We start from the raw sequence: 14,006 nt of genomic DNA on the forward strand, positions 1-14,006 counted from the left end.
TATATATATATATATATATTTATATATATATATAATGATTTGGGTTGGTTCTATGGCTGGATATCCCTTCGTATCACTAGTCAATTTACAGAATGTACTGAATGTATTTTGTCATTACATTGCTCCAGCACTAGAAGGGTTTCATATCTTTGCCAATATTAAATGGTTCTCTCAACCTTGTATTGTCTCTGCCCTTTCAGCAGTTGCTGGGCAGTTATCATGGCACCAATACTAGAGATATCATTTCTTTGATAAAACTGTCTTCCACATGTACTGACTTGTCCTTTCAGGTGCTGGTGCCACTTAAAAATCACCTGTGCCGATGCTGTGTTAATGTACCTGTGCTGGTGCTGCATTAACACACCCGTACTAGTGCTCCATAGACTCAGCTGTGCTGGTGGCACCTAAAAGGCACCCAACTTACCCTGTTAAGTGGTTGGCATTAACAAGGGCATCCAACCATAGAAACCCTGCCTCAATAGACAGCTAGAGTCTGGACAGCCCCCTGCTGGCCAGCTTCATGTCAAACTGTCCAACCGGTGCCAGCATGGAAAGCGGATGTTAAACGATGATATATATATATATATATATATATATATATATATATATATATATATAATGCATATATTACACACACACACACATGTTCATATGCATATTATGCCTCCCACCCTCCATCACTACTACTATCCTTGTACAGGTTGGCAGGTCTCCTCTAACAACTGTGTGTGCAATCATTGGTCTTTTGTTATCTTCTCCAGGAGACTCGATACCATCAGTCTTTACTATTTCATTCTATGTGTTCCTGGGTCTCTCTCTTTGATAAATTCTATCTACTTCTTTATACTGCTGTTTATTTTCCATACATACCACAAACCTATACAAGCACAATATTCTCTCACACACTACATCTGATTCTGTTTATACTCAGTTTTTCTATCAGCTCATTTGTATTATCTCATTCATTGATATTACGCAGCAGATCATGCTTCCTTCATTTCTTTCTATTCTTCTCCAGTCCTCTACAGCGGATGCCCACATTTCACTACCATGCAGTCAGTGTTACACTTCATATATGACTATCTTAGATTCTGCCTTCCACACTGATAGAGGAAAGCCTTTGTTACCAGTAAAGGTAGTAACTCCCAGAACTTAACCTGTTTAGTTTTGAAACATCTACCTCCACTGCTAATTAGGCTGCCTTCCTTAGTAACAGGAGCTATCAACTACTTCTAGAAAGTCTTTCAAGCATTTGATAGAATCTATTTCTGATGTGCTCTTAGTGTTTACTGCCCCTGTACACCTCCCATATAATAAGCTTACTGTCTCCAATAATCTGCCAGTGATTTCTTTACAGTATTTATACATTTTTTGTTTATATTGAGTATATGAAATTCTTACCTACTTCTTTTCTATACATTGAGTAAGGGCCATTTCCTTAACGATAGCTAGGTCCTGTCTTCTTTCTTATTTACCTATATTTTGGTGTTTGCTAAATTTACTTTTAAGTCTCTTGATTCTAGGTTTTGCATCCTGGACAGGAATTTTTCTAACTGTACAAAAGATTCAACTTTAAGAACTAGGTCATCATATATGAATTTCCACAGATGGTCTTAGACCCCTCTGTTATGGCTTGCAGGGCCATGATAAATAGGAAGAAACTAAGAACTGAATCCTGCTGGACTCTTACCTGCATGCTACATTGTTGACTGTCACCTTGCTGGCAGCTCCTTTGTACATGGCTCGTACAATTCTCACCAGCCATTTGTCTTTCTCTTACTCCTTCAACAACTACCAGATCACAGTGTGAGGCTCCTCAGCAAGGACCTTCTTCAGATCTACAAATGCGAGATGTAGTGATTTTCAACACAGCCAATAGCTTCATAGAGAATCTAAGTGTCCTATGCAACCAAGTTTTTGACTCTTTTTTTATTCTTGTATACATTTTTCTTTATATATGCCATAAATACTTTTGAGTTAGACATTATTTTCACAACACTTATTTCCACTTCTCCTAGAGCAGGCATCCTGATTGCTTACCCATTGAAAAATACTTCTAATCATTGAAGTCATATAATAACACATGAGCGATTCTGTTAGATAGAAAGTCTATCATATGTTGGGTTCAGCCTTTTTCTTGAACAGTATCCTACCTACCTCAGTGGCAACAAGCAAAATTTTCTAGAGGGAAGCTAGAAGCTATTTATGAACTGAAGAGAGTTTTGATTATTTGCTACTCAGAAGACACATGGCTGAGTGGTTTGGCAACTGGGTTGTTGATCATAAGGTCTTGGGATCAATTCCTAGTCCAGGAGGCTCATTGTGTTCTTGTGCAATGCACTTTGCATCATGTTAATTCTATCTTCTCAACCTGCAAAAATGAGTAACAAAACTCAGACTACTCAATCAGCATCAAGTTAGCACAGCAGCATTAATGGGTCTGTGGTATGACCAAAAACCTTCAGGTATTAAGATGAGAAATTTAGCAGTGGACTTTTATATCTTGTCTTAACCATTATCTTCATCTATGCTTGTTAGCAATTATTTCATTATCATAGGTTCAGACATGGCTGTGTGGTCAAGAAGGTTATATCTCAACCATATGATTTGGGGTTCAATCTCACTGTCTGAGGCCTTGGCAAGTGTTTACTTATATAGTCCTGGGTCAACCAAAACCTTGTTAGTGGACTTGGGAGACAGAAACTGAAAGAAGCCCATTCTCTCTCTCTCTCTCTCTCATTGTGTAATGGTTGTGAATCAGTGTTAGCCTCATACAAACAGTGTTGTTTATTTCCCGTCTTCTCTGTAAACATATCCAGCCATGAGGAAATATTACCTACTTTGGATACAAGTGAAGGTTGGTGACTGAAAGGACTCTGACCATAGAAATTCTGTCTGGCAATCAAGTGTGGGATAAATGAACATTACAATAATGATAATGACCTTCCTCTTTATTTTAATCGTGATTATCATCATCTTCAGCTACATTGTCTAATGTCATCATCATTATCTGTATCATCATGATAATGTTAGTCTTTGAATTAACATCTTCGTATCTCTTCTACAGTTTTCAATGTGAGTGTGCATGTGTGTGTATATGCGTATGTATATATGTACACGTGTGTGTGTTTTGTTGTTCTTTATCCTATTTCTTTTTTGTAAATATTAAAATCATTTTGTTATGGTTTTGTTTTTGTCTTAGTCGAAGACCCGTCTAGAGTCCTCCTATTGTATGCGTATCACCACTGGGGCCCCTGTACCACAGGGAGCTGATGCAGTTGTACAAGTGGAAGATACTGAATTACTAAAGAAGACAAATGATGGGAAAGAGGAGTTAGAAGTATTGATTAAGAAATCACCAACTACAGGTCAAGATATCAGGTAAGTTTGGTCTAATGAACGTTATCATGATCTTTAATTTACTGTATGAAATAGGCTGTAGAGTCATACTTTTCAAAACACTTGTCACAATATCCCAATAATATTAATGCTATTATTCTACAGATGCAAAGAGTTTCATTCTTCCACATTCACAGTTACAATTCTATTATAGAGATGGCTTAGAACAAACTTCCTTGCAGTATTTGTTCTGGCTTTCAGCATCAGACTAGGTGTGTTGCAATATTTCTTCTGGCTATTTGCTATTTGCATTCTAAGGTTTTAGATGGTATACTTAATGTTTTAACACTGTCAATTCATCCTTAGGTGCTTTTAGCACTCTGTTGTAGCATTCAGGCTGGGGTTTACAACTTATAGATAACTTCTTCCCTTTCTCTTGGCCTGTGTTGGAGCTGAAGAAAATAAACAGCCATGGGTATTGTTCTGACTGACTGGTAAAAAGCCACAAAACTGAAGAAAAACATCTTAATTCTATGAACTATTGGAAATATGTACCAGATCATCTTGAATTTTTCCTTAGGTTCCTTGGTGACAGCAAAACATCAACACTGATTCTTAAGAGTCATTTGGGTTTCAAAGTAATATTTTCTTTTTTTTTCATATTGCATTCAACCCTTTGATCTGATATGGCCATCTCTTAAAACTACAACCCTTTCTCTTCAGTTAGGTTGTAAAATATTAAACTGCAATATATGTTACTAATTTTTGAAACATGTTCTAGATCTTCATGTGTCAGCTTTATTTTCTTATAAAGAAATGATAAATAGGTATTTATGGAGAGAGAAAGAGAGAGAGAATATGAAGATAGTAGTATTGATATAACCACTAAAATTTGAAGACAGAAAATATGTGTAATTGTGTGTGTGAAGGAAAGAGAGGAAATTGAAATGAATAAACAGATTGATAGATATCTACACATAGAGACAGAGAAAGACAAGGAATGTAAGCTTATGTATAATTATGACTTGTTCAACTGAAAAAAGAACATAGATTTAAATTCATTGATAACATCATGATTTCAACATAAGACTTTGTCTTCTTCAGGCCTGTTGGTGCTGATATTCCACAAGGTGAAAAGATCTTAAAACGGAACCAAAGACTTGGACCTTCAGAACTTGGACTCTTAGCAACTGCTGGTGTGGTGCAAGCCAAATGCTTCCAGAAGCCAACTGTGGCCATCTTGTCAACTGGTAATGAGGTATGTTCTGCTTCACTTATTTTATATTGTAATTGGTGAACAATGGCATCATTGGTAATGAGTTTCCAACAATTCAGTTACTGGTTCGCTGCATCATTTCTGACAGCAAGAGTGACAAGGGATTGTCTATAACTTTGTGCAGAACAATTATCACAAGGATCATTATCAAGATCGCAGAGATCATCTTTCACTGTTGTACTTACGTAAAAGATATACAAGTATGTGTCATCATCATCATAATTTTATGTCCATTTTCCATGCTGGCATGGGTTGAATGATGTCTTACAGGCTGTCTTATGTATCAGCTCTTCATGTATATGTATGTGTGTAGCAAATGTATTAGAACTCAGGTTGTGAGTGTATCTATCAGGGTTTCATCTTTTCATGAATGAATAACTCAACTCTCTCTCCCCTTTTTCTTTCTCTTCCTCATTGTGTGTGTGTGTGTGTGTTATCCTCATTGTCATATATGTGAGTATATTGTGATCTGTTTGTAAGTACATTTATATTCCATGCGCATGTAGCTTTCAGTGTATTCATACAGGTGTACTAGTTTCGTGACTGTTTATGTTTTGGTCTTTTGTGTTACTGGTGTTGTGGCATTGTTGTGATGATACATAGTGTACCAGCATTCGTTACAGTACTTTGTCATCTCTTTTATGAGGTTCAGCCTTTTGAGATCAGTCTTTACACTTCTACTACTACCATGAATTCCTGTGGTTTGGATCTCTTGGCAGTTCTTTTTCCAGCTGTCATCATCCATAGATATCACATACCCATACCAGCACTGTGTTTTCTCTTGCATGCTGCTTCTAATTCTTATATGCAACTTTTTTCTCAGTTCATTTGTGCTCTGTCATTTATGTATACCTATATTACATATTTAGAGCAGCATGCTAACTTCATTTTAACCTTTGAAAATCCTCCATATTGAATGCCCACATCTTACTGTCATGCAACAGTATATTTTGCACACAAACATCATACAGTCTGGTTATCTCTTGAAAAGAATATATCATTGTCATCAGCAGTGGTAGTAGCACCTGAAACACTTTTTTATCCTCTTCTTACTCTGGCTACTATGTTCCCTTATACCTGCCAGCTATACTTGCTATCATTTTACTGCTTATGTTGTTTTTGTTCCTGTTTTGTTATTGGTTTTGATGGTGGTGTTGATTTTGTTAATGTTGCTGCTGTTGTTGTATCAGTCTTATTACTAGGTTTGATATTAGTTGTGATGATGGCATTGTAACTGGATATCTACAGTTTAGCCTTGTTGGAACAATCTATGACACTTATGTAGTCAGTTGAGTTACTGGGTGCAGTCATCAGATCCAGCACTTCAAATATATCATACAGCTACCTGCTTAAGGATCACACTATCTGTTTTTGTATGCTATGAGTTTCTGGAAGTAAGTACATCAGATACTAGCAAACTGGAGTTGGTTTTGAGTGTGACATCTGTTGTATGCTAGCAGGTTCAAGTGGTGAATAACAAGAGAGACTAGCAAAGTGGAGGTACTCAAAGTGTGACAGTTATTGTTCCTCTTCTCATATCTTTGGTGTTAAGGGTTAGTAAAGTCATTGATTATAGTGCTATTTTTGTTGGTAATTGCTTTAGACTTTTATTTGAAGTAAGTGTAAAGGAGTAATAGTGTTGTATTAGTTTTCTGGTGTATTTCAGATGTGCTGGAGTGTGAGTAATGGGGATAGTAATGTATTATCACTGTTGCTCTTGTTTGTTAGCCCTAGGCCAGACCTGATCATGCAAACCTGGTTTTCTTTATTTCAGTGTGATTTGAGGAAAATTTTACCTGCTATTTTTAGCTGTTATTGCTATTGATGTTGTTACTTATACCATAATGGTTTTAGTAATGTTGGTGGTGTTGCTGCAAACAGGAAATCAGAAAAACAGATTACATTTTGAGCAAAAATGGCCACCATATGATATTGTAGTGTTTTGTATTCCAAATTGTCATTTTACAAGGTGTAGAAGTGCCTTAGACAGCAGAATATGTGACTGGATACTTGAATGCAATGAGTTTCATAACTCACTTTTTCTAAATTTAAATTTTGCCCAAGACTACTCTGCACCATCCATCCTTCTTAATTTTGACCTGGGCTACCTAGAAAAATATTCAAAGAAAGGAATGTTTAGTGAGAAATAACATATGCTATTAGCAGGAACATGGCATGAGTAAATCTCAGCATCTAATTTCCAATGATGTGAGTGTGCTACTTTTAGTATATTCTAGTACTCTATAATTTTTACCACTCCAACATCTTTATACATATTGATAGTATGTGCATTTTTATCTGGAGACAAAAATTGGTTTGTGTCTTAACAAAGAAATCCTTATGGTTATACTTCTTACTTTTAACATTTCCATGTTAGTGTTATTAATTGATATGTTTATTACAATCACAGAAAGAGAATCTCTCCATTTGAAGAATGATACATTGTCAGGTAGTTTTTATTGCTGTTGTTTTCTAGTATCTTTTGTTGCTGATGTGTAATCCTGACATGAGTATATCTATGATATATATCTGGTTGAATGTCTTTAGTGCAACTCAATGATCCATATTCTGGATATTCCATACAGTAATCTGGTTTAAGATTGCACTTAATACTACAACCTTCAGTAGTTTATCAAATAAGGTGCCATGTGACAGTCTAGGCATGTTGCATTTCTTCTGCTATTCAGTCTGATCTTCATCCTAATCATCATCATTATTTAGCATCTGTTTTATATGCTGATGTGGGCTGGACAGTTTGACAGGAGCTGGCTAGCCAAAGAATTGCACCAAGCTCTACTGTCTGCTTCAGTAGGATTTTTATGGTTGAATACCCTCCCTAACATCAACCACTTAACAGAGTGTACTGGGTGATTTTTATGTGGCACCAAGAAGGTTATCATTCACTTGATATAACCCTTCAAATGAGTGCATATGTAGTAACGAGGGAGGTAGCCCCAGTGGAAGTTGCCAATGTGGTTTTGCTTGTTTCAATTCTTGTGGATCCAAAGTCACCTAATCTACTTATAGCAACTAAATTTTCCTCTAATTATTTTCTGTTATCTCAGTAAATAAGTAAATAATAATAATGATGGTATTGCAAGTTTTCTCTGCATTGTAGTCAAAAGTCAGTCAAATAATGGAAAAAAAAAAAGACACTAATCACTATTACACTGAGCATGTAATAGTTTCAGTTGTTTTTTCAAGAAACAGATTATTACATGGCATTTGTCTGTCATATATTTAATGGTAGTGCACTAATAGTCATAACTAATGTGTCATTCTTGAATGAAACTTGCTTTTGTTAGTTTTCTGGCTGTGTTGTTTATGTTCATGTTGGATTGGCCATTGCAAGATTAAACACTTAAAACTGTGCTCCTAACAGAATTTTAAACTCTGAAAGAAAATTGAAGAGATTTTTAAGCTACTGTATGAGTTACCATTAGGAGAGACTGTATGAGCCACAAAATAGACTGATGAGAAAATAGAGTATGAAGCAAGACTATATGGAGGAAAAGTAAATCAACAAACATTTTAAGATGGAATTTCTAATTATGGATAAAGACCCCCTTCAGTTATGAATGACCCTGGGATTGCACCTAGAAGTTCCCCTCCAGGGCACAAGTTTGGGCACAGTTGTTTATGGGAGACCAGCAGTTACCCATGCATACCAGTATCCCCTCTCCACACCACCAATGTTATCCAAGGGAAAGGCAAAAGCCAATACAGCTTGGCACCAGTGACGTCGCAACTCATTTCTACAGCTGAGTGAACTGGAACAACATGAAATAAAGTGTCTTGCTCAAGAACATAACACACAGCCCAGTGTGGGAATCAAACTCACTACCTCATGATTGTGAGGTAGTACCTTCACCACCTATGGATATGCATTTAAGAAACAGTCATAACCGAAATAATAAATACAGAGTCAAAGATGAACATTGTGGAGATATGATGTAGGTATATTTTCTGTTTATCACTAAACACTAGAATGTTTGTTAACTGGGTCCAGTCCTTGTGACACAAATAACATTGACCCCAGTACTTTCCTGGTACTTTATCAGTCCTGGATGGATGAAAAGCAAAGTGGAAACATAAAGTGCAAGAGCAAATATTACAGCCCAGAGATGTTTGGAAATTATCCATTAATCCCAGGCTGAAAGTTCTCCAGAAAAGAGCAGTGTCCAATTGGTTGAAGGTTGCAAGCACTTGAAGACATCCACTTTCCAAATGCTCCCTCTAGGTCTCTGTTTTACCCAGGACTGCAGCTCCATTAAGGAAACTAGCTGCAGAAAGACATATTTGGCAAACAGTGACCACACCTGTTCATTGTCAAGGGATCACTGGAGATGTCATACCCTCAGTGCAGTAAACATTTGCTAAGAGGTCACTGAACAAGTCTGGCATGTAAGTGTAAAGCTTGTAGGACAGACCATCCAAAGCAGATGATTTATCCCTTGTGCAGCTAGCCATTGCTTCTCAAATTTCAAAGATTGTTATTGGCACTTTGCTTCCACCATCAATAGCTGTGACAGCCCGTCAAGGTAGGATGTGAAATCCATCCTGTTACCCGGCTCACTGCTGTTCCTGAACAGTTAAGCAAAGCACCACTGAAAGGCCGCACATATCTACCTCAGATCAGTTATCATTTGCTCATCGTTGTCTAGAAAGGATCGGATCATGGATTTATTGCCATGCTGTGCCTCTGCCACTTGGACCCATTGAACGACTTTCATCCTTTCATGTCTTAAGTGCTTGTGCCTTAGCTCTGACAATGTAACCATCATGTTTCATGTTGAAAATTGGTTGAGTGCCAGTATTGCTGCAGGCATGTTGGTCGCGATGCCTTTTCTAAAAGCCTCCCTAACTTCTTGACTAGCTCTGCCTCTACTCTGTTTCTTTCTGCTACTAATCCTTTGCTGAACCTTATCAATTCTATTCTAATCGCCCTTAATAATCCCTTCTACTATAGGCTCAAGGCCTGAAATTTGAGGGAAGGAACTAGTCGATTACATTAACCTCAGTTTTCCACTGGTACTTATTTTGTTGACTCTGAAAGGCAAAGTCAACCCTGGCAGAATTTGAACTCAGAATGTAGTGACAGACAAAATACTGGTGAGCATTTTGCCCGGTGTGCTAACAATTCTGCCAGCTTGCTGCCTTAATAATAATAATAATCTTTTTTACTGGAAGCACAAGGCCTCAAATTTGGGAGAAGAGATTAAATCAATTACATCAACCCTAGTGCATAACTGGTACTTATTTAATCGACCCCGAAAGGATGAAAAGCAAAGTCAACCTCGGCAGAATTTGAGCTCAGAACATGCAGACAAACGAAATACTGCTAAGCATTTTACCCGACATGCTAATGATGCTTCCAGCTTGCCACTTTAATAATAATAATGATAATAATAATAGTTTCTAATATAGGCAAAGAGCAAAATATTAGCCTGAGAAGAATCGTTGGCTACATTGACTCCATTACTTGACTGGTACTTAGCTTTTTTGGTCCCCCAAAAAATGAAAAACAAAAATGACTTTGGTGATATTTCAATTCATAATTTTTAATTTGTGCACAAGGCCAGCAATTTTGCAGGGACAGGATTAGGTAATTAAATTTAGCAACTCAAAAAAAAACTGAGCAAGTTGAGCACGACAGGGTTTGAACTTAGAATGTAAAGAGTCAGAAAAAATACCACAATGCATTTTCTCCAGTGCTCCAACAGTTCCGCCAATCTGAAGGCTTTTGAAAATGCTAATAATCATTTCTCACAGAAGTGCAGGCATGGCTGCACCTCTGTGAGAACCTGAAACCATGTGGTTGCAAGGCAAGTTTCTCAACTACATGGTTTCAGGTTCAGTCCCACTGTGTGGCACCTTGAGCAAAGTGTCCTTTGATAAATTCCCAGGTTGACTAATGTCTTGTGAGTGGAATTGGTTGATGGAAACTGTGTGGAAGCCCATTATATATCTGTGTGCATCTTTGTAACTGAATTTGTTTCCACTGCTTCTATTTGACAACTGCTGTTGGTTTGTTTATGCCCCTGTAATTTAGTGGTTTGGCATATCCTTTAGTGCCCCTAGCATGGCTGCTGTCCAATGAGTGAAACAAGTGAAAGATAAAAGATAGGCACAAAGACACAAAACTTGATAGGAGGAGGAGTTATTTGATTAAATCAACCCCAGTACTTGAGTAGTACTTTATTGACCCCAGAGGGATGAAAAACAAAACTGACTCTGGTGGGATTTGAACTCCGAATGTAAAGAACTGGAAGAAATATTGCAAGGCATATTTTTCCAATGCTCCAGTGATTCTGCCAGTCTACAATGATAATGATAATAATAATATAATGATGATGACAATAATGATGAAAATATAATTTGTATGAGCATGTATGTAGTTGTACATAGCTGAGCGTATGTATGTAGAACAGTAAATTGATTGTTATCTTGGTGTGTATATTATGTATGGCAGGGTTTTACAGTTGTGTTTTTGTGTATAGATTAGTCTAGTGTAGTGTTGTGTGGCAAGGTGAGGAGAGGAATGGTTGAGGAATTTACTCCCACCATCCCTACTTTGTTCCATTGCTACTCCATAGTGGTGAAGCTAACCATGTGTTTCTCATTTCCTTTGACTCAATCTCTCTCTCTCTCTCTGTTTTCTCTCTCTCTCTCTCTGTTTTCTCTCTTTTTAGAACAAAGATGAAATTCTAAGATACTCTATAATTCTTCCCTGCTCCCTTAGTTGTTTTACTTTATTACCTTGTTCTTCCTCCCTGCCCCTGCCATTACCCTACTCTCACCTTCCCATCATTACCTCATTCTCCCTTTCACTTCTCTTCTTCCCTCACTCCTCTCCTTTTCCCTCTGGTTGCTCCCTCTCACCTTCACTTCGACAACCCCCACCCACCGAGCCCTGTTCGCCTTCATCCTACCTCTCCTCTCTACTCCTACCAGTGGTGATGGTGTTAGATGTGATGTACAAGTGGGGCGAGTGGGTAGGTGGGTGTAGGCCAACTTATGATCACTCATCATAAATAAAACACACAGGGAGGAGGAGTACAATCAGTTTTTTTTCTTTTTTTTTTGTGTGTGTGTGTATATTCAGTGATTGCTGTTATGATGTATGTAATTTTACTACACTTCTTAGCTCAGTACCCTTGCTTGGTAAGTAAGTTGGTAGATAGTTCAGAAGGTAAGTAGGTAGGTAGGTAACCTTGGGGATTAAGCACCTAATTTTCACTATCATTACTTTGTTATAGATTGGTACCTTTTGGCATGATAATACTATTAGTAGATACAGACATGTTGCCAAGCTTGAGTACCTCACTGTCCCCACCATATCTTACCTGCACAAAATTCTAATGAATCACTCGATTTCTTATTCAGACAGTAGGTCATACTTTCATAGAGAAGTGAAATTTCAGAATATGTTGCCTTCATGCTTTTTTCAAATATGTTAGTAGCAATGGCCCAGTGGTTAGGGCAGCGGACATGCGGTCATAGGATCGCGGTTTCGATTCCCAGACTGGGCGTTGTGAGTGTTTATTGAGTGAAAACACCTAAAACTCCACGAGGCTCTGGCAGGGGATGGTGGCGAACCCTGCTGTACTCTTTCACCACAACTTTCTCTCACTCTTTCTTCCTGTTTCTCTTGTACCTGTATTTCAAAGGGCCAGCCTTGTCACACAGTGTCACACTGAATATCCTTGCGAACTATGTTAAGGGTACACGTGTCTGTGGAATGCTCAGCCACTTGCACGTTAATTCACGAGCAGGCTGTTCCGTTGATTGGATCAACTGGAACCCTCGACGTCGTAAGCGACGGAGTGCCAACAGCCAACAACAACAAGTAGCATTGGTAAAGAGGAATTGGCTTTGACTAAGAATCAGTGTGTTCATGGTTGTCGAGTGGTTAGCACTGCATATTCTGGCCATGGTAACCCAAGTTTGAATCCTGGTCATGTCAGTCCAATTTAATTCCAAAGGCACAGGCATGACTGGTGGTTGAAAAGTTTGCTACCCAATCACATAGTTTTGGGTTCAGTTCTGCTCTGAGGAACCTTGAGCAAGCATCTTCTATATTTCCAGGCTTATCAAAGACTTTTGAGTAGATGAAAACTGAAAGAAGCCTGTTGCGTGTGTGTGTGCGTGTGTATACATACATATGTAAACATATAAATGCAAAACAAGATGGTAAAAAATAATACTCAAATACTGAAGGTAGAGAAATATGCTTTATATTAAAACTGAAAAATTTTCTCAAACTGTTTTACATTAAAGTTTTACATTACTGTTTGTTGGACAGTTGTGATCATACTACATGTGTGAATATGTTTATGCTTGTGTTTCCTTGTCTTGATGTTGTGTGATTGTTGTAAACAAGTCATTCATTTTCAATATTCTACAAAAACATGTTTGGCCATGGAGAAATATTACTTAACTTGGAAATGGGTAAGGGTTGGTGACAGTAATGGCATCTATCCAGCTGTAGAAAATTTACCGCAATAAACTCCATCTGACCCATGTGAACACAAGAAAATGGCTGTTAAAACTACAACAATGATGATGATGACACTCAGCTTGTTGGGATATTTTCTTTGTTCCAAAAATGGTCTAATTTTATTAAAGCCATTCTAGTTATTGCAATCTGACCTTTCTTTGTTATTACATTTCTGATTTTGTTCTTCCTAAATGTTTAAATTCTGTGTGCACACACACACACACACACACACACACATGGTAACCATTTACAATAATAACTGTCTAATACAAGCACAAGGCCTGAAATTTGGAGGAATAAAGGACTAACCAATTGTATCAACCTCACTGCTTGACTGGTACTTTATGTTATCAACCTTGGAAATATGAAAGACAAATCTGATCTCAGTGGGATATGAACTCAGAATATAAAGAGTCAGAAAAACTACCATAAGACATTTTGTCTGATGCTCTAATGGTTCTGCCAATTTAACATCCTGATAACATATCATCATTTAATGTCCATTGTTTCATGCTGGCATGGGTCAGACAGAATTTTTTATGGCAAATTATCTATGGTTGGATGCTCTTCCTGTTGCCACCTTACCTGTTTCCAGTAAGGTAATATTTCACCATAGCCAAGATGTTTTTGAAATGAATAACACTGTTTGTATGATGGTGACTCTTATTTACAAATTGTTGCTATTATCTTAAAGTGTCCTATGTCCAAATTTGACCAAAGGCCTTTTTTCAATATTTATTTTTGCTTGTTTCACCATTCCATAGCAAAACCGTTGTACGACACTTTGACAATTTTCGCTATCTTGGCATCTGAAGCAGCTGGAGATACGATAGTTTGACCAAAAGAACCAGCTATTTCAGTATATATATATATATATATATATATATATAT

General features: G+C 37.5%; 1 protein-coding gene across 1 annotated transcript in view; it reads left to right on the forward strand.

Moving 5' to 3' along the window:
* The window catches only part of LOC106878507 (gephyrin-like), a 52,904-nt gene that overhangs the window by 10,390 nt on the left and 28,508 nt on the right, over positions 1-14,006 (forward strand). The window contains exons 5-6 of the mRNA XM_014927731.2: positions 3,203-3,381; positions 4,444-4,597. Of these exons, the coding sequence (XP_014783217.2) occupies positions 3,203-3,381; positions 4,444-4,597 (333 nt within the window). The remainder of the gene's footprint in view (positions 1-3,202; positions 3,382-4,443; positions 4,598-14,006) is intronic.

The sequence above is a fragment of the Octopus bimaculoides genome, chromosome 4 (assembly GCF_001194135.2).
Source record: "Octopus bimaculoides isolate UCB-OBI-ISO-001 chromosome 4, ASM119413v2, whole genome shotgun sequence".
In the NCBI taxonomy this organism is placed as follows: domain Eukaryota; kingdom Metazoa; phylum Mollusca; class Cephalopoda; order Octopoda; family Octopodidae; genus Octopus; species Octopus bimaculoides.